The sequence below is a fragment of the Sceloporus occidentalis genome, unplaced genomic scaffold, assembly GCF_023333645.1.
Source record: "Sceloporus occidentalis isolate IW3139 unplaced genomic scaffold, rSceOcc1.0.p SCAF_7, whole genome shotgun sequence".
NCBI lineage: Eukaryota > Metazoa > Chordata > Lepidosauria > Squamata > Phrynosomatidae > Sceloporus > Sceloporus occidentalis.
The window spans coordinates 23,262,091-23,281,951 of NW_028316987.1; the positions used below are offsets into that span (position 1 = coordinate 23,262,091).

At 38.5% G+C, this 19,861-nt stretch overlaps 1 protein-coding gene across 7 annotated transcripts in view; it reads left to right on the plus strand.

Moving 5' to 3' along the window:
- The window catches only part of FHOD3 (formin homology 2 domain containing 3), a 309,726-nt gene that overhangs the window by 197,900 nt on the left and 91,965 nt on the right, over window positions 1-19,861 (plus strand). For 4 of the 7 annotated variants that reach the window (XM_089532343.1, XM_089532344.1, XM_089532349.1 and 1 more), the window contains exons 11-14: window positions 1,834-1,932; window positions 4,732-5,097; window positions 13,518-13,652; window positions 14,990-15,040. In XM_089532343.1, coding sequence (XP_089388469.1) covers window positions 1,834-1,932; window positions 4,732-5,097; window positions 13,518-13,652; window positions 14,990-15,040 — 651 coding nt within the window. The remainder of the gene's footprint in view (window positions 1-1,833; window positions 1,933-4,731; window positions 5,098-13,517; window positions 13,653-14,989; window positions 15,041-19,861) is intronic. The other 3 variants (XM_089532345.1, XM_089532348.1, XM_089532350.1) reach the window with 2 other exon arrangements.

Sequence of the window (19,861 nt, forward strand, 5' to 3'; positions counted from 1 at the left end):
AAGCTGAAGTCCAACAGTTTGGGGACCACTGATCTAAAGGATGAAGCAAAGGGAAACCATGCCAAAGAATTTACAAAATTCCAGCAGCCATAACTGCTTCTGCTCACACTAAAGGCTGGATGGATAGAATCAAAGAGACCACAAGGGCCATCCAGTCCAACCCCCTGCCATGCAGGAACTCTCAATCAAAGCATCCCCGAGAGATGGCCATCAAGCCTCTGTTTAAAGACCTCCAGGGAAGGAGACTCCACCACACTGCAAGGGAGTGTGTTCCACTGTCGAACAGCCCTTACTGTCAGGAAGTTCCTCCTAATGTTGAGCTGGAATCTCTTTTCCTGGAGCTTGAATCCATTGTTCCAGGTCCTGTTCTCTGGAGCAGCAGAAAACAAGCTTGCTCCCTCCTCAATATGATATCCCTTCAAATATTTAAACAAGGCTATCATATCACCTCTTAACCTTCCCTTCTCCAGGCTAAACATCCCCAGCTCCCTAAGTCGTTCCTCATAGGGCATGGTTTCCAGGCCCTTCACCATTTTAATCGCCCTCCTTTGGACACGCTCCAGTTTCTCAATGTCCTTTTTGAATTGTGGTGCCCACAACTGGACACAGTATTCCAGGTGGGGCCTGACCAAAGCAGAGTGGCACTATTACTTACCTTGATCTAGACACTATATAAGACAGTAGAGGGTGGTCAGTGATTCCAGATTGCACTCTTGCCTTTCACCAGGGGATGGTTCCATTTTAAATAAGAGTTAAAGTACAGTACTTATATTGACCCATGGATAAGTCAACTCAGTTTTTTGGGGGTCAATTTTTGACTAAAATTTCTAGACTTATACATGAGTATAAGCAGTATATCTTTTTTTAATCATGTTATGGACTGCCTTGGGTCTACCCTTAGGAGAAAAATCCATTATTAAATAAATAATAGGCACTTCCTCACATTACTATCTAACTGTAACGTGTAGTTTAGCTCTCTCTTTGAAGTATAATGTAGGGAAGGTACTTGAAACTCTACATAAGGAACACAGCCATAATTATATCTTGAAAAGATAAGGTAAGTTCTTTTGTAGGGCAGTGTTAAGTTAAGAAACCACACTTATTCTCTGATTGCTGGTAATTTATTCACCTACTGAAAATACCACTATTTTCACCAATGAAGTATTTCAGATAGCGTGCTCAGATGCAAAAGGAGATGAGAAAGGAGAAATCTCAGCAGGTCTATCTTCTAGCCATGAAAAAAACCTGTAATTACCTGCAAACAACTCTTTCTGAACAGCTTTCAAGTAACAGAAATAGTCTCCATCTGTACATCTTGGCTTCCTTCTTTCCTAAACTAGTGTTACACAGTCTGCAGAAAAGAGGGGAAATGCATCACTCCCTGCATCTAGAAGCATCTCATTGTAACTGTGGGCTAATAGATGCTTACTAGAATACTGTACCACTTCCATGAGGGAAATAACAGCAGCAAAAAATTGCTGTATAGGAGTACCACATAACCCAGAGAGAGAATATTTTTATATACACTACTGGTACATAGAATCTATCTTAAACTTGCATTGGTAGCATATTGTTTGATCTGAAAAAAGCTTTGCTGTTCTGAACTGTGTGTTAGAAGTTGCTATTAATATAAAGGCAACATGTTAATTGGCATATATTTGTAGTCATTCTTTTGATGCTTTGACTCTTTCTGTCCCTTTTCTTTCCTTCTCTCATTATTACTGTTTTGATTTCATTTTATTTGTTGAAAGTGTAGTGTTTCTTCATCTTATTTCTTCTTGTCTTCTGTGTTTCTGTCCATCTGCATGCCTCCTCCCCTTCCTTTGGTCCCAGAGAGGAGGAGTATGAAGAGGAGGAAGAGGAGCAGCCAGTCACAGAGCCTAATACAGAGGATGAGGGGGAGGAAGAGACTACTAGGCAGGTCAAAGCCAGGTACTAGGAGTGTGCCCTCTGCAACATCTTCAAGGATTGTTGAACTGAACAATGCACTAACTTCCATAACTAACAATAATTTTAGAATATATATTCACTCTTTATTGAACTCTGTTTCACTAAATTTAACTATATGAATGTAATTTATTCTTATACAGTCAGCCGTCCTTATCCACGGACTTTTTTTTATCCAGGCATCCACAGCTTGAAAGTAGTCCAAAAAAGTATGAATTCCCAAAAGCAAACCTTGATTTTGCCATTTTATATAAGGCACACCATTTTGCTAGGCCATTATATTTAATAGGACTTGAGCATCCACGGATTTTGTTATCCACGGGGGGTCCTGGAACCAAACTCCAGCGGATAACAAGCTCCCACTGTATGTACTTGCTTACAAGACTTAGTCATGCCTCAGACAGAATCACTTAAATCAAAGGAACTTAAGAAGATTGTGATTAACCTGCCCCATTGATTGTATTATACCTAACTGTAAGTGAGGCTAAATTTGGATTGAACTCATTTCAAAATACAATCATTTTTTATATAGCCTGTGTGCTGGTTTCACACTTCAAATGATGTATTTAGATTTCACAGTACAAGAAATAGCATATCTCCAATAGCAAACAGAGTCTTCTGTGAAACTTCTGTCACTACCTCTCCTCACACCATCACATTGTTGCAGGTCCTTACATATATTAGCAAATTGATTTCTTACTAGAACAGAATCAGAAAACTCTATGATTGGTTCTATAGGGATGCTTTATCAAAAACTATTTAGAAAAAATATTTTAAATTGAAGATACATAGGACATGTGCAAAAAATGAAGATACATGGGACATGTGCAAAAAGCATCTCCAGTCTTCATGGATTTGTGTACGCATTCAGAGCTTTCCTTTGTTACAACCATTCTCAACTTCAAAGCTTTCTTTAACTATGACTTTGTTAATCTGACAATAAGTCTCTGGACTAAGCATTCCTATTGGATGGAGAAGGAAGAATCTCTGGTCACCCTCCAGATGTTATTGGACTGCAATTCTCTTCAGTCCTAGCCATCATAGCTGGGAGTTACAGCCTAATAAGATTTGGAGGACCTGACACACTTTAGTGGAAGAATGGCCATTTCAGTACATTGATGCTGACCAAAGTGGATGCCTTTCCCCTTTCTTCATGGGTGTTTGATTTAATTTTGTTTATTTTCCCTACATTATGATTGGTACTGGAGCACCAGCAGCAGGACAACTGCAGTTGTGGGAATCTCTAGCACTTTTCAGGAAGGAACTTTACAAGTGGTCCTCCCTCTCTGCCCTTCAAACGGAAAGGATGGCAATAGCCTATGGCTCCTGGAATGCCCTCCCAGGGACAATAGGTTTCCACCCTGTTTTTAAATATTTTGTAGAATATAAAAATAGACTATATGTCACTAAAATATACCACTGAAACAGGAAGGGGCTGCTTAAAGGAGCGGCAAACACACGCCTCCTTAAAGCCAGCTGAAAAAGGAGTGGCGAAGAACCGCTCCTTTTTTGGCCAGCAAAAAGCCGGCTTTGCCACCTGCACATGACTGAAAGCCAGCTTCATGACACTCTGGTGGTATGTGGCATGTAAACACTGCCCCCTGGAGTGCCTGGAAGCTGGGTGGCTTGAAGCTGGCTGCCAGGAAGCTTCACAGTGTGTGTTGTCAAAATGCCGCACTCTGAAGCCTCTTGGAAGCAGGCTTTATTTGCTTGTCTATTCAGGCCCTTTATGGAGTAAAAGATGGGCACATGGTTCCCCTGCTCTAGCTTTAGTTTGTTCTAAACAATTCCCTTTACTTCCAGAAATAGCTACCTCAATTAAACATACCCAATATATCAAATGAACAAATAAATACTATTTTTATCAGTTAGTAAAATATTTGACTGCTACTTTGTAATCAGGAGTGTAAAGCTTAAAATTCATCCTTTAATTTGTGAAAATATGCAGTGTTTTTGAACAAACTTTGTTTTATGTATTTTTATTCCAGATAAAGCACCGTTTTGTTTTCGTTATTCTGAATTTGATAATTCTGAAATTATCAAATAGTTATTGTTATTGTGTGCCTTCAGGTTGTTTCCAACTTATGGCAACCCTAAGTTGAACCTGTCACAAGGTTTTCTGAGGCTTAGAGCACATGACTTGCCCAAGATCACCTAGTGGGCTTCCATGGCCAAGTGGTGATTCAAATGCTGGTCTCCAGAGTCAGAGTCCAGTGCTCAAGCTCCTAGGCCATGCTTTTACAGTAGAGTATTGAATGAATGATACTTTATTACGATCAATGACCAGCATAAAAACAATGCATTAAAGAACAGTGGAGTAAAAAAAATGCATTAATAGTAATACATTAATGTTACATTAAAAAGAATGCAATATAATAATGCATAAGTGGAGAATATTAAAAGCATTTTGATCAGCAGGTACCTTGTGAAAAATCCGGAGCCATAGTAATAATAAGCTATGGCAAGTTCCCCTCTGCATTGTGAAATTCTCATTCCTCATTTGATCAGAGAAGAGGGTAAGATGCCTGGAGAAATTTCTCCCACCTATATTACAGATTATTGTATGGCAGTGATGAGCTACACTCTAGGCCCATGGGGAAGAGAACCCCAAGGCTCTTGTCCACTTTCCTTACTCTCTTAGGCAATTTTTCCATTCATATGACCTAAAGTTTTTAGTTGCTTTCATCATAAGTTATCTATTGAGATCCTTTAAGTAATGTCATTTTCTCCCCTATCTTATTCTTCCTTTCCTTATTTCCTTTCCTACCTGCCTCCCCTATCCAGTGAGCTCCCAGAAGTACAGGTTGTTAAATATGGTTCACAGAGTTCTGAGACTTCAGCCACCTCAAGTGTACTTTCTCAGGATGAGAGGCCTCCAATGACGTTTAGGACCCAAAGTCCATCCAGGAGCTCATCATCTTCTGTGCCTGATTCATTTGCTTCTCATCATTATACTCTCTATTCATCAGCTTCCTCATCTGCATCCATCAGCGCTTCCCAAAATACATCGTCACTTACTCCAAAAGTGTCTCCAACGGCTGAAAAATTACCTTATGTACCACATAGTCCCTTTCACCTCTTCTCCTATGATCTTGAAGAGCCTCCAACAACTGTGAAAGAAAAAGAAGCAGATGGGATGAGGGAACACAGGTAGCAAGACTTCTCAAAAGTTTCATCATGCAATCTGCAAGACAATTGCATTAGAGTGTTGTTGAAGAAATATTTTATATTAATTATCATACAGGCATTATTTTGGGGAGTTTATTTCTCAATCTCTTTCTGTTTTATCTGCAGACTTTAGTCTGAACAGATACTCAAATCCTCACTGCAATAAGGAATTGGGATTATACTGGTCAGTCTGTCCTCTCACAGCTCACATGTTGGAAATCACAGTTGCTTATGTTTCTAAATGCTCAATGTTAGGTGTTCAGATTGGGCTCTATAATAATAATAACAACAACAACAACAACAACAACTTTATTACGGCCATTTGGCCAGCACAGATTGGGCTCTATATGAAGATGCTCATTTGCAAATATGAAGTCTAAGACACTGACATCAGTAATGCAAATTTAGCAGTAGCTTTGGGGAAGAGTGCTGGGCCACTTAAATCCAAGTCACTGAATTTGATCATAATTCAACACTTGGTATTTAAGATCTTTCGCTTAATCCACTCTCCAGTGCATCATTTTAAAGATCAGCTCCTGTTAAACACAGTGAAGGTTACTAAACATGCATTGAATTGTACAGTTAGCTCTCCATATCCATGGATTTTACATCCATGGATTCAACCATCCACAGCTTGAAAATCACAGAATCATAGAATCATAATGTTTTTTAAAATTCCCAAAAGCAAACCTTGTTTTGCCATTTTACACAAGGGACACCAGCTTACTACACCTTTGCACATAATGAGATTTGAGCATCCATATACAGTATTTTGGTATCCACAGGGGTCTTGGAACCAAATCCCAGCAGATACTGTGGGTCGACTGTATTCCTAGGCCTTAATCCAATTTCTAGATCCAAGCAGAGATCTGTTGAATCAATTGGCAAATAATAGATTAATATTTCTGTAAATTGGTAATAATAATAGGAACATTCTTTTTCCTTATCTATGAATCTGCAGGTGAAGTTTCAATTCTTTTTTTAAAAAACTGAGACCTAAATAATTCATTATGAAAACCAGTTCTGAGAATTGAATTTCATAACACAAATATAATTTAAAATTCTTAAAAACATCTCTAATGAAGATATTATTTTTATTTTTTAAGTAACTAGTCTTAATACTTTTTAGTACATTCAGTGAATGCAAAGCTGTTAACATTACTATGGACATCAAAATGTAGGCCCAATCCAAAAATAAAAATCATACCTCAGGCTCTTCCCTTGGGCTTACATTCTAGAGAGACTACAAAAGAGGAGGAAGGAAAATAAAAGAAAAAAGAAGAAATTATGATCACTTGATTTTATTTCTGTTATTATTTATTTATTTATGGTATTTATGATGCATTATTTTGTGTTCTGAGAGCTCCTTGATTTCGGGGAAATGTTCAAACATTGTTTTAATAATCTAGCTATCTTGAGAAACTTGAACTGGCTCTTGCAGTGTACTCTGAAGTTTTGGCAAAGTAAAATGGTATCATTCTACCAAAACTGGAATAGAAGTGGATAATTTTCTCATGCCTAGTAAAAATATATGGGTTGTCTGTCTTTTTGAAAAGTTTGAAACTTACTGAACTTTACTAAGGATATTTCAAGAAACTGAATAAGGCTGCTTGTAAAAGCAAACAGACCTTCTCAGCTAATGCATGCAAGCTACTGCCCAGTCCTGCTTGCACCACAAGCTCGTTGGATGCCACTGGTATTCCCATTTTCCCTTCCCTGACAGTGTGTTTTGTTCATGCTGGCTAGCAAGGCCAGCTATTTCTTCTTTGCTGGCCAGCATGAAATGCAACTTCTTTTTCTTCACATAGAAACTCGTGGCTACATTAGTTCCTTTTAGGACAAAAAAAACTTTGAAAGGAATAAAATGCAATGCTGAAATGCTCACATAAAATTATGTACGCAGAGGTTGATCTTCAGTCCTTATGCTGAAGTCCCAGTTTACCTGTGGATTTTTTTTTTTTTCTAATCATGTCCTCCCCCCAAAAAAGTTTGAAATCATTTAGGTTCTATCCAGGGGAAGTCCGCATGGGAACTAAGGGTTAGTATTTGAAGGAGTATTTTGGTGGGTTGTATATCATGTCATTTATCCCAGATCCTTAGAGGATTTTTCTTCATGTCGTAGGAACTGAGCCTGTGCAGGTTGAATTCAGATGACAGGGCCATAAAGCCCATTCCCATGAGTCAGTCATGGGGGCTGGATTAAACCCCTCATATTTGTTTTCACTTTTCAAGTTCGTGAGGCCACTGACAAAGAGAAACATAACACTTGCCCTTCTTTTTTCTGATTATTCTGTATGCTAGTTGACCAGAAGCAGAAAAGCTAGGTGTCCTGGTCAACAGCATGAAGCCAGTCAGGTTCTCTAAGCACCAGACTGAGTATGGGCCCAAACAGACAGGCCAAAATAAAGCTGCATCCGGTCACTTTGGAGGTATGCTGTTTAAATGATGCATGCGTCCTAAGAGGCCGGGAGCTTTGCCAAAGCCATGCTCCAGTCCTAAGGACTGGAGCGCAGCTTTGGAGCAGCTTCTGGCCTCTTAGGATGTGTGTGTCATTTAAACAGCAAACCTCAGAGTGACCCAAAGCAGCTTTATTTTGGCCTGTCTGTTCAGGCCCACAGACACATACACATTCTACATTTTGAGATGCACAGTCATTGCTCAAAGAGCCTCTTCCTTTTTGAGATCTAGCAGACTTCTTCACAGCCACCCTAACACTTCCACTCTTTAGCTCAAAATAAACAAGCAACTCATCATATAGCTGTAGGTTAAGAAGGAATGCACCTGAACTTTTCCATATAGAAAACTGGAGGCTTGGTCCTAGTGTTATTGTTCTCATTGTGCCTTGTGTCTAGGGAATCCTAAAGATCCTTATTGCACAGTTTCTTGTTGCTCATAGTTTTACTATTTCTGGCACAATTCCTGCTTGACATCTATCTACAGATTTGATTTTCAATTTTTTTCCCATAGACCATATATTTTTTTTTCTGTAGGCCATAACAATGTTAAATGTTATAAAACCAAGCCGAAATATGCTAGTTTATAAGCCATGCATATTTCCTAGCTGCCCAATATGTGTGTGCGTGTGTTGTATTACATATCATGCACATACATAGTTAAATGTTTTCCTTTCTATTGTAGTCCTTTGGAGTACCTGCATGTGAACAAATTTTCTGAATCATTCGATCCTTTTAATTTCCGATCTTTGTCTTCTTCTAGGTGGGTGATTATTCCTCGTTCCCTTTTCTTTCCTATTTATGTGGTGTAATACTGCTGAATTTGTTTCCTTAATTTTCTTTGTAGTTTTCATTATATAACTATAGCATTTTTGTTTCTCCTAGTCTTAATTATTTTCCTATTTTCCCTTCTCTACTCCCCATTCCTATACTGTCACAGATCCCATTAAGACAATAATGGCTGATAAAATTGTGTGGTTAACATCATGCTTTGTTCAACTTGCAAACTCACTCAGCTGTCATTTCTTAGCTCTGTGGTTTCAGCTAAGGAGAGGATTTTGCCTACTATCTAAGACATTTTTCTTCTGAGTCGCTCTGTTCCTTTGTACTTCCCAAAGGGAAAGATAGAGCTAAATTAGACAGAAAGATAGGGAAATAATTTAAGCGACACCGAGCTAGAAATAGAAATAATAGATAATAGATATTTCCTTGAATGGTAACCAGGGTCCCAAACATACTGCAAAAATAATCAGTTTGAAATAATCTGGTTTTAACTGCCCTGGTTCAATGCTAAGGTATTCTGGGAATTGTAGTTTAGCTTTCTCTGTCAGAGAGCTCTGGTGTCACAATAAACTACAATTCTCAGAATTCTCTAGCATTGAACCAGGGCAGTTAAAGCAGTCTCAAACTGGATTATTTCTGCAGTGTATTTTGAACCTACGATGTACAAATAAATGGGAAACCTTAAAAAATGCACAAATTCAGAAACAGCAAATTCAAAAAAATTCACTTCACTTTTTCATCACTTTTATTTTTCACTAAATGAATTGAGCCATGTTGTGTGTGAATTCTTACCCTTGAAACAGGAGTGTAATTTCTTATCAGTAATGGGTTTTTTTCCTTTTTCCATTGAGGTTTTTTCCCCCCGGTTTAAAGTATCTTTGGTCAGAAATGTAAGCTTAGCCTTCTCAAAGTGTAACCATATTTCAGTGACAAAACACCCTTTGTGGTTAATTTATAGAGGGCTAAAATACTGTGAAATTCCAGCTGCCTAGAGCAGTGTCCTTCAAGATATATTTAGGAAATTAGAGACATGGTGTATTATGCTGTCTTGTGTTGTGGTTATGTCTACCATCACCAGTACCTTGGAGCTGGATGACTGTCAATGGCAGAGTGGAAGACCTGAGTCTCAATTTTTTATTTTCACTGCAATAAACACTAGAATGGACACTCTATCTAACTCTTTATCATACAGTTTTGGTCTCTAGGAAGTTAGAGCTGGCTTGCACGAGTGCAAGATGTCCATTTATGTAAGTTCATAGATAATCACTCGAAGAGCCACAGGTGTGAGTAAGTGATCAATTCTAACAGAGTAGTTTAGAGGACATACTGTTATGTGTTTTAATTACTCTTGAAGAAATATACTTCAAACTCTCTGCATTTTTAATCTTGCTATGACACCCACTTAATTGTTGTTGGGTTTTTTCAAATAAAGCAGTGGGAATGTGGACTAAAGACAGAAAGTATGATCATGAACTGGTTAGAGACTAAGGTTACTACATAGGCTAAATAAAATGGTCTCACCTCATCGTCACAGTGAGCTGACCAAATGACATACCAGATTATTCTGGATGAATTCAAGTCTTTCCATCACCTCATCCAGGGGAGGGAGTGGGGTTTGGGGTGGAAAATCCAGATATCCACATGTGCGTGTAGTCTATGCTCCATAGCAACGTCAGTGTGAGGCTGGGGGGAAGAGTTCAGAAATACATACATAAAGTCTTTGCTCTTTTCTGCTAGTATTATGGTGTCATGGGCATATCTTAAGTTGTTCTTCTTCCTTTCTCCAATTTTCATGTCTCCTTGTTGCATTTCTCCAAACCCCACCTGCCCTTTTTCGCATTCTTTTTTCATATCAGGTTGCAAGACCTTGTTGAAATTTTTCACATGGAAATGTGTATGCATTTTAAAATGTATTTTCTGAATATGGGCATATACGTATGCATAGCACTAATGTACACATGTTTCTCCATTTTCTAATTTACGTGAATTAATGAACTTAATTCCTGATTTTAATTGTTACAGTTGATGTTTCAGTTCTAAGTTAAGTCAGTAATTACAGTTAAGAAATGCATTAATTATCCGTTTTAGACAAAAAATTTCCAAGTTATATCAAAACAAAGTGAATATAGTGAAGCAAGAAACAAAACCTACAAGATACTAAAATGTCTACTCATCTTGATAAAAGAAAACATATCCAAAAACAAAGTGCATTTTAATACATGCAGAAATTTGTGAGTTATCAGTTACCTTAATTTGTGTGTTAGCCATCTTGGAAAAAGGCAGCCACGGAATTCATACAACAGAATGTGTCTCTACTTGGGCCTAAACATACAAACATGAAGATTTCTAAGCACTCCTGTTTGTTACAGGACTCAGTGGTAGACCTTGGCGTAAAAAGGGATACACACTTGAGATATGCATTTCAGCTACCACTAATGTCAGAACGCTTTCTTCATTCCAAACAAGGGGGCCTAACCAGTTCAAGAATTCCTTTCTCTATCCACAGAGACCATAGGAGGACTTGTATCTGAGCTTTCTTAAAGATCATATTCACCCATCAGCTTTTAAGTTCTGGTGGTGGGGGAATTGGTCCCATTACCCACAGAAATACATTTGGTGTTGAGCTTTGAGGTCTGGTGGGGAGAGGTCCTTCTCTTGGTCCTGCTACCCATAGACATTTGGGTGATGGTGCAAGAGAAGACCTTCTCAGTGATGATCCTAGACACTAGAACTCTCTTCACTTGACTCATTGCTTATCTTTCCACTGACAGGCAAAGTCTTCTGGTTCAGGTGAACTTTCAGCAGTTCATTGGCTACAAAGTGTGGGTGCTATGTTACTTTTGCTGTTCTTGCTGTCAGTTGGAGTTTTAGTGTAACTTATGTTATTTGTTTTAATAATATAACTTACTTTATTTGTACTTATTTTTAAAATCATATTGTGAGTCATTATGGATCCCTGTTCTGGAAGAAAGTCTACATACCAATGAAATACCAATGAAATGAATACAGAATTATATCCTTAACTATTTTGTCTAGTTTGGCCATGAACAGCCATGCTCTGAATTGACACAATTACTGACAATAATTTCTTTTATTTCAATATTGCACAGATAAGGAACTACTCCCCAAAGGGTAGCAAATGTAATGATGTTCCAGTATCACTACAAGAAAATGCTTGATGTTGTAATGGGTGGTGTGTATCTTGAAAGAGTGCTTTCATATTGGGTTATTTCACTTATATGGGAAAATGTGAAGAGACACTCTTAAGTGATATAATTTTGGCAAAGTGGCTAATTATAAAATATTAATAATTATACTATGCTGGGATAATTACTTTGGTGGAAATAGCTGCTTCCCTGCAGGATGTGAAAAAATAGTTCATCAGGAGAAGCCCTTCTCTCAGTCCCACCATCATCAGAAGCACAGTTGAGGGGAACACGATAAAGGGCCTTTTCAGTGGCAGCCCCTAGAGCAGTGATGGAGAACCTATGGCACGTGTGCCAGAGGTGGCACTCAGCGCCCTCTCTGTGGGCACATATGCAGTCACCCCAGCACAAAGTTTGCCAGAGTTCGTTACTAGAAAGCCAGAGGGACATGGCACTTTGCAGTAAATAAGTGGGTTTTGGATTGCACTTTGGGCACTCGGCCTCTAAAAGGTTCACCATCACTGCCCTAGAGGATTATAACACAGAGGCACTTAGGTGGGTAAAATGTTGCAGAACTGTTTCAGAAGCGCAAAGGTGGGATCATCCATCACACTTCTAAAAAGTAATTGAGGCTTCTCGCTTTCCTTCTGTCGACAAAGCGTTTGCGGAGAAGCCAGGACAAGCCATTTTTTGAATAACGGGATACCCGTTATTAAAAAAATGGCTTCTCTGCAAATGCTTCATTGACGGAAGAAAAGCGGGAAGCCTCAATTACGTTTTAAAAGTGCAATGGACAATCCCACCTTCGCACTTCTGAAACAGTTCAGCTTTTAAAACAAAGTTTTTACAGAACATCCTGGGGGTGTTGTACTGTATTTAAGTGTATGGTTCTAAAATGCTTTTATCTTTTTAATTGTATTATTAACAAGTGATCAGTTTTAATATAATAATAATTTAATTCTAGTTTAATCACTTTTTTACATTTTTATTTGTATTGTTCTTTTAAATTGTAAGGTGCTTTGAGTTCAAATTTTTGGGGGAAACAGTATATAAATAAATATAATAATAACAACAACAATAACAACAACAACGTGTTTGATGCTGAAATTATACGACAACATTTGATTGTAAAATGCACTGAGCCTGCCAGCGTGCCTGTCTTTTTTTTTCCCCAAAAGAGAATTGCATGTGAGAAATTAAATACCAACCTGGGATATTTGTTTCATCTTTTTTTCATTTTTTAACAGATTGTTTTTTAAAAATTAAAAGGGGGAGCAGAGAGTTTAGCAGGTAGCCAAAAATCTGTGGAGTATAGTGGTGACATTAGGTACCATATTAAGGATAATTGGCCTTAATCGGTCAGTCTTTGAAACTTTACAAAATGGATCCCTTATATTATGTTTGGAGAAGGTTTTTTGTTCCTTTAAGGGACAAAATATACATACAAGAATGGATAGCTTTCATAAATGGTATAATCTCCATTGTAATGTTAATCTCATGATCTCTTAAATCTCATTATCACTAACATGGGATAATGTGTTGTCTGATGACAAATGCAAATATTTCACATTATGCTCCTTTCAGGATGATAATTTTGATCAAAACCATTGGTTGTAGATGCATTCAGGCTCTTCTAAGCATAGTGAGGAATTAATAATGCTTGTTAAAGATGAGTCAGAGTATTTTTCCCATTGTATGAGGGAAAGATCTAGGAAATTAATTATTGATTAAATTATAGAAGTGACTGGTAATGCTTTGCCATTAGATCCATGGCTACTATTATATTGCTACTTAAACTATGTATAGATTATATAGAAATGCTGATTCACTTTTGAACAAAATCTCAGATGACCCAAAATCACAAATGGAAAACAACAATCTCCGTTCAGTAGTGTATTGGTTGCTGGGAATATGGGATATGATGTGCATGATTAATAAATGGTATTAATGTAGGGAGAAATAGACAGGAGGACAACTATTGAAAAATGTTGAGTGATACAATTTCATCCTTGCTCCTTAGGCCATCCTTGGGTGGTCTTCTTACATCATCCTATCGACAGCACCAAGAATCCTTGGCAGCAGAAAGAGAGAGGAGACGACAAGAGAGAGAAGAGAGGTTGCAAAGGATAGAACGTGAAGAGAGAAACAAATTCAAGTAAGAAAAAATGTTAATTCATCATTTATTGGTTTTATATTATAGAACTGAAACACTTCTGAATTACTGGAATTCAATATCTGTAACCTTCTAACTATGTATTTCAGGGATGGGAACCTCCAACCAGTGGCATCACTAGGTTTGGCATCACCTGGTGTGACAATTCATTGTGTCAGCCCTCACCCACCCATTGACTGCCTTCCATAGCACACCATACAGAATCCTTAGTAATGTTTTTGTACTCATGTTACTCATTAATCTTAATTCCTCTATATTACTGAATGTAGGGCTAATAGTTGTGACATAAACAACTAGCAAAATTAAAATTATATCTTTAAAACCCAATACCATACACACAGCCTAAATGCATTTACATATACATAGCTTCATGCAGTTGAAGTGAAAATTTGGTAAAATGTGATATTTTTTTCCAAAAAATTAAAATTATTTTTTTAGAATTTAAAATTTAATTAAAAAAAACTGGAGCCTCCTCTTTCTCCTGCCACTAAGTCTCACCTCATTCACATTATCTCTTCAGCCACATCTAATTCACCTTTAGGACTTTTTCTAATCATCAATAGTGAATCCAGAATTTGATTGGGGCTGTGCATGCACTCATCTTCTCATTCACTCATGTGCAAAATGCATCAATATGTAGGGTACCTTATACTGAGCCAGTCCATTATTCCATATGTCTGAATGCTATCTTCAATAGTAATAGCTGTCCTATATCTCAGACAGAAGATTTTCCTAGCCCAAATTTCCTTTAATTTGAAATTCTACGTCTTGGACCTGGGTCCTTTTACAAGTGAAATGCAACCTTTGTTACTGAGTTCCATCACCATTCCAAAACAATTTAGTGTAATGCTTAAGTACATTTTACATCAAACCTATATACTTCATGGTTTGTACCTCATTACTCTCCAGCTCCTATAGCCACCCTGGATTTTGACAGTCCTTTCTTTCTATATGTATACATAGGCAAATAGGTGCTACCATGGATGGAAAGATGGGAGGGGAGGACTTTAGTTCCTACAACAATAATTTCAAGAGGAGTTTTATTGCTACCAGACATGTCACTTCATCTCATCATTCATTTAGCCCAGTGAAATTTAAAAGTGCTTAGCTTTAGGTAGACCATGCCATGCTCTTGTATGAAAAATAGATCAGTCCTCAACCACTAAAAAGTAGTTATACATTACACATGTTGTATATTAAGGAATATTCTTTAATTTTAACCAGTGTGTTTTAATTATTTAGTGGGGGGGTGCTATTGGTTTACTCTTCTTTGGTGGCTTTTCTTTCCCCCTGTAACATTATGCACCTCTGTTTTATAGTCGTAATTATCTAGACAAGAGAGAAGAGCTAAGACAAGCAAGAGAAGAGAGGTTTGTACTTAACCACTGCTTTTGGATGCTTGACAATTCTTATGTCTTTTGTTAAGGGGTGCCTGATTTATAAACGTGCTTCTAACTTGGCTTGCAAAAAAAAAAAAAAAACGAGGCTTAATTCAGAAATGGACATTTAAAAGTGCCATTTCACTTTAAAAGTGCCATTTTCACTTTAATGCGCACACCCAACAATACAGGGATATGTTAGTTACTAAAAGTTTGGCATGTAACAAATAATGTAGGGGTGAAACAGACAGGCAGAGTTATTTCCAATTGCTTTGAAGGTAGGGCTTTAGACAATGCACACCTTCAAAGCGGGCAGAAACTGGACCAAAGCCACACTCTGGGGCTAAAAACTGGAGCAAAGAGAACCCGGGATAGTCTGACTCAAGGTAGAAGATATGCATCTTCCTACCTGCATTTAAATAAGCAAATAAACTCACTGACATGAATGCAGGGCTGTTGCAAAGAAAATAAATGTGTGACAGCTCCAATGCATTTAATTACAATATGCACAAACCAGACATGTATAGGGGACCTTCATGATTGTATTATTCCAGTGTATCACTTGCACATCAATGTACCGATACTCTGTACATGCGGAGCATCACACATGCAACTTTATGGCTGATCAAAGAGATGGCATCTAGGTAGACATGGGAGGTACTTGAAGGTCACAAGCAGTGTGTTTGTGTGACAGTGCACATGCATGGTAGGGAGTTAAGGTAAAGGTATTCCCCATTGACAAGGTTGTCAAGTCATGTCCCACCATAGGGGGTGGTGCTCATCTCCATTAATAAGCCGAAGAGCCAGCATTGTCAGAGACTACTCTGTGATCATGTGGCCAGCATAATTACAAAAAATGCTGTTTACCTTCCCACCAAAGTGGTACCTATTTATCTACTTGCATTTGCTTGCTTTCAAATTGCTAGGTTGGCAGAAGCTGGGAACAGAGATGGGGGAGCAACAAAAATTGACACCACACCATGTGGTTGTGCCATGAGGTCACACCATGTGCATTCAGCCCACCTTGGGAGTCAGCCATGTAGGCAGTAGTGTTTCGGCCCACTTTGGGGAAAAGCAGGATCAAACGACTTTTTCCTGCTCGTCTGCTCCAGTCCGTAGTTAGATTAAATTGGCCAGGATCTAGGTTACAAGTTGCTTGCAGGGGATTCATGGGTGCTGGGATTCTACAATCCAAATCCAGTTGTTAACTTCAATTAAAATATACTCATTTAATCAGAGAAATTACATAAGTGTTAACTCAGCAAGGTCTTGTTGATTCAGTGAATTCCACATACGGTCAGTGGGGGCAGGGATGTAGCCAGAATTTTGGAAGGGGAGGTCCAGACTATGTGCCACCATTATAATGGGGCTTGGGCGCAGTGATGCAGCAGCCCACACCATTCATTGTATCTAATGGAAGGGGGGTCTGGACCCCACGGACTCTCCCCCTTTGGCTACGTCCCTGATGGGGGTATACTACAGTTGGAACAAACAATTTGATTTAGGCCTTTGTGTGTTTCATTGCTCCTGATAGAGAAGTACTAATAAGTTTATCTCCCCACAAAAAAGGCTTGTGTTCAGACTTCACTTGCAGAAACTGGAAGGTGTGTCTCATCTGTCATTTAGGTCAAAGCTTAGAAAAGTCAGGTAGACTGTATTGACAGAAGTCAGAATACCTAGGGCACAATATGTCCAACATGACTGTATGTGAACAATAGGCTACTTGTGAAAGCCAGGGCTCATTTCAGGTATCAGTATGGTATCATTCGGCATTCCTTTACCCTGACCTTCACATTCTTATGAACGGCTCTTGGATACAAGTAGTGTACTGCAAATCTTAATGTATTCATCTTCAAAGCAGATAGTCTCCCTAGGGTTTAAAAGGGTATAATAGGTAATAATAATAATAATAATAATAATAATAATAATTTGTTTTATTTATATACCGCTATTCCAAAGATCATAGCGGTGAACAGCAAGTAAGCTAATTAGCAAGTAAGCTAATTATGCTTTGAAGCAAAGCCCAAGTTACAAAAAATAGAAAAAATGGAAAATCAAACCATGTCCATATGTTTGTTCAACTATTCTAGAATCTCTGTGTATGTGCCTCCAAGTCGCCTGTCAATGTATGGTGACCCCATGAATTTCATAGGATTTTCATAAGCAAGGTATATTCAGAGATGGTTTTCCGTTCCTTCCTCTTTCCTCCTTCCTACTACACCTGGGATTCGTTGGTGGTCTCCCATCCAAGTGACCATATAACACCTATTCTGAAAAATCTTCACTGGCTGCCCATTCACTTCCGAGCGCAATACAAGGTGTTGGTTATTACCTATAAAGCGCTACATGGCTTGGGCCCAAGTTACTTGAGGGACCGCATCTCCCCATACAATCTGCCCCGCACACTCAGAACATCCAGGAAGAATCTGTTGGAAACTCCATCTTCCAAATATGTTTCCACATCCCAGATGGCCTTTTCAGTGGTGGCTCCGCAGATCTGGAATAGTCTTCCCAAGGAGCTCCGTCTTATGACCCCCCTAGAAACATTTTAAAAGAGGCTTAAAACCTTTCACTTTTGTCAAGCCTCCCCCCCCCCCCCGAGGAATGAAGTTGAGTGTTCTTGATGCCATCGATTCTCTGCCTTACCCTGTGAATGATTGTGTTCTGTATAATTGTATTACTGGATTTTATCTATTTTTTATGAGATGGTCTGTAATAGTTTTAATAGTCTGTAAACCACTTTGATCTATGGAAAAATGGTATTCAAATAAAATTTATTATTATTATTATTATTATTATTATTATTATTATTATTATTACTAACTAGAACTGACCCTCCATAGCTTCCAAAATCAGACAGGATCTGGTAACTTCTGGGTATTTAGGCTCGGAATCTCAATGTCAAATCAAATTCAAAGTATTTTTATTGTTATAGTTACTGTGTGCCTTCAATCCATTTCCAGTTTATGGCCTGTTACAGACAGGCCAAAATAAAGCTGCTTCGAGTCACTTTGGAGGTATGGTATTTCAATTATGCATGCATCCTAAGAGGCCAAAATCCGCACCAAAGCCATGCGCCAGTTCTAAGGACTGGAATGCAGCTTTGGTGCGGCTTTTGGACTCTTAGGACGCATGCATCATTGAAATACCATATCTCCAAAGTGACTCTAAGCAGCTTTATTTTGGCCTGTCTGTAACAGGCCTATGGTGACTCTAAGGAGAACCTATGGCGGTTTACAGACCGCCCTTTTGGGGTGGTCTGTTCCTGCCCCTTTCCCTGCCAGATCAGGGCCTCAGCTGCCACAGCGGCAGACTCTGAGGCCCCGATCCGCTGCTTTCCATGCCGCGGGGAAGCGGCAAAAGGCCTGCCTGGAAAGGGGTGTCCTTGGGGCTTCATGTCCCAAGGACACCCGACAGCGGCGGGGATGAAGAGAAAGGGGCCACTTGAGCCATCAGAACACACACTTATTAACCAGTTTTGACCAAACTTGATACATAAATTTAGGTTGACAACCTGAGCATTTTCATGCAAGTTGCAAATTTTGTTTTAAAAAACTTGGTATTTTGGCTCATTTTGCATGGAACATGATGTGCAGCAACTTTAAGGATTACAGATGCTACCTGTCAGGTTTTTGTTCCGTTCAAATCATAAGCAAACACCAGCCCGTGATATGTCAGGTAAATTCCTGGTATATAATAAAATACACGGAAAGATTTATATTATATATCAGTATTTAATAATATCATTATATAACATAATGCACAAAATAATGCATATAATATTTAATGTAATATAATAATCTCTTTTACAGTAAAATGAACAAAGTTTATCTAAAATGTCTCAGTACTATTCATGTCCCAGTACCAAATTAGGGATCTATTGTAGAAATAAATTTGTACATAGTATCCTCCTTCATTTCCCCCCTCCATTTAGTCATACAAACATAAACAAACCTATCTCTTTCTGTAAATTCGCTGCCAAAGAAAGTTAATTCCTTTGTCTTTAGTGTCCAAAGTGCTAAGTAGAACATCAAACATGAAGTAAAACACCTTGGCTTATGTAAACATCCTGCCTTAGTTCAGTGAACCTGCTATGCAGTGGTTAATGTATTCTGTGTCTGTGATGCAGCAAGTTTTGCTCCATGCTTTTGCCTGGTCTTTAAAACAGCCATTCAAAGAGTCATTAAAAATGCTGTTTAGAGGTTATGATTCAGCACCCTGGATAGCTTCCAAAACACACTGCAGAAATAGGCCACTTTGAGACCTCTTTAACTGCCCTGACTCAATGTTAGGGAATTCTGGGAACTGTAGTTTTGTGAGACATTTAGCCTTCTCTGTCAGAGCGCTCTGGTGCCACAATGAACTATAATTCCCAGGATTCCCTAGCACTGATCCAGGGTAGTTAGAGCAGTCTCAAACTGGATTATTTCTGTGATGTCTTTTGGACCATTGTTGATAGGGCCAGTCCTGTTTAATTGCAGTCAGTGAAAATCTGATACTTCTCTATAAGGAGCAAGATGTATAGTTTAAAGGTGCATTCCACTTTGGCTGCTCTGTGCAATCCTTTTGTCACTGCTTGGTGGATTTTGATGGATTCTGTGCACCAAATATGACCAGACATTTGGAAGGGGGTGTCAATTTTAAAAAGTAATGTTTTGTTGTTTTTTGTGGGTTTTCCGGGCTATGTGGCCATGTTCTATAAGAGTTTATTCCTGATGTTTCGCCAGCATCTGTGGCTGGCATCTGATTTACTCCTTGATACAGGCAGGTTTATGAATATGTCTTGAACTATGTATAGATAGTCCAGCCCAA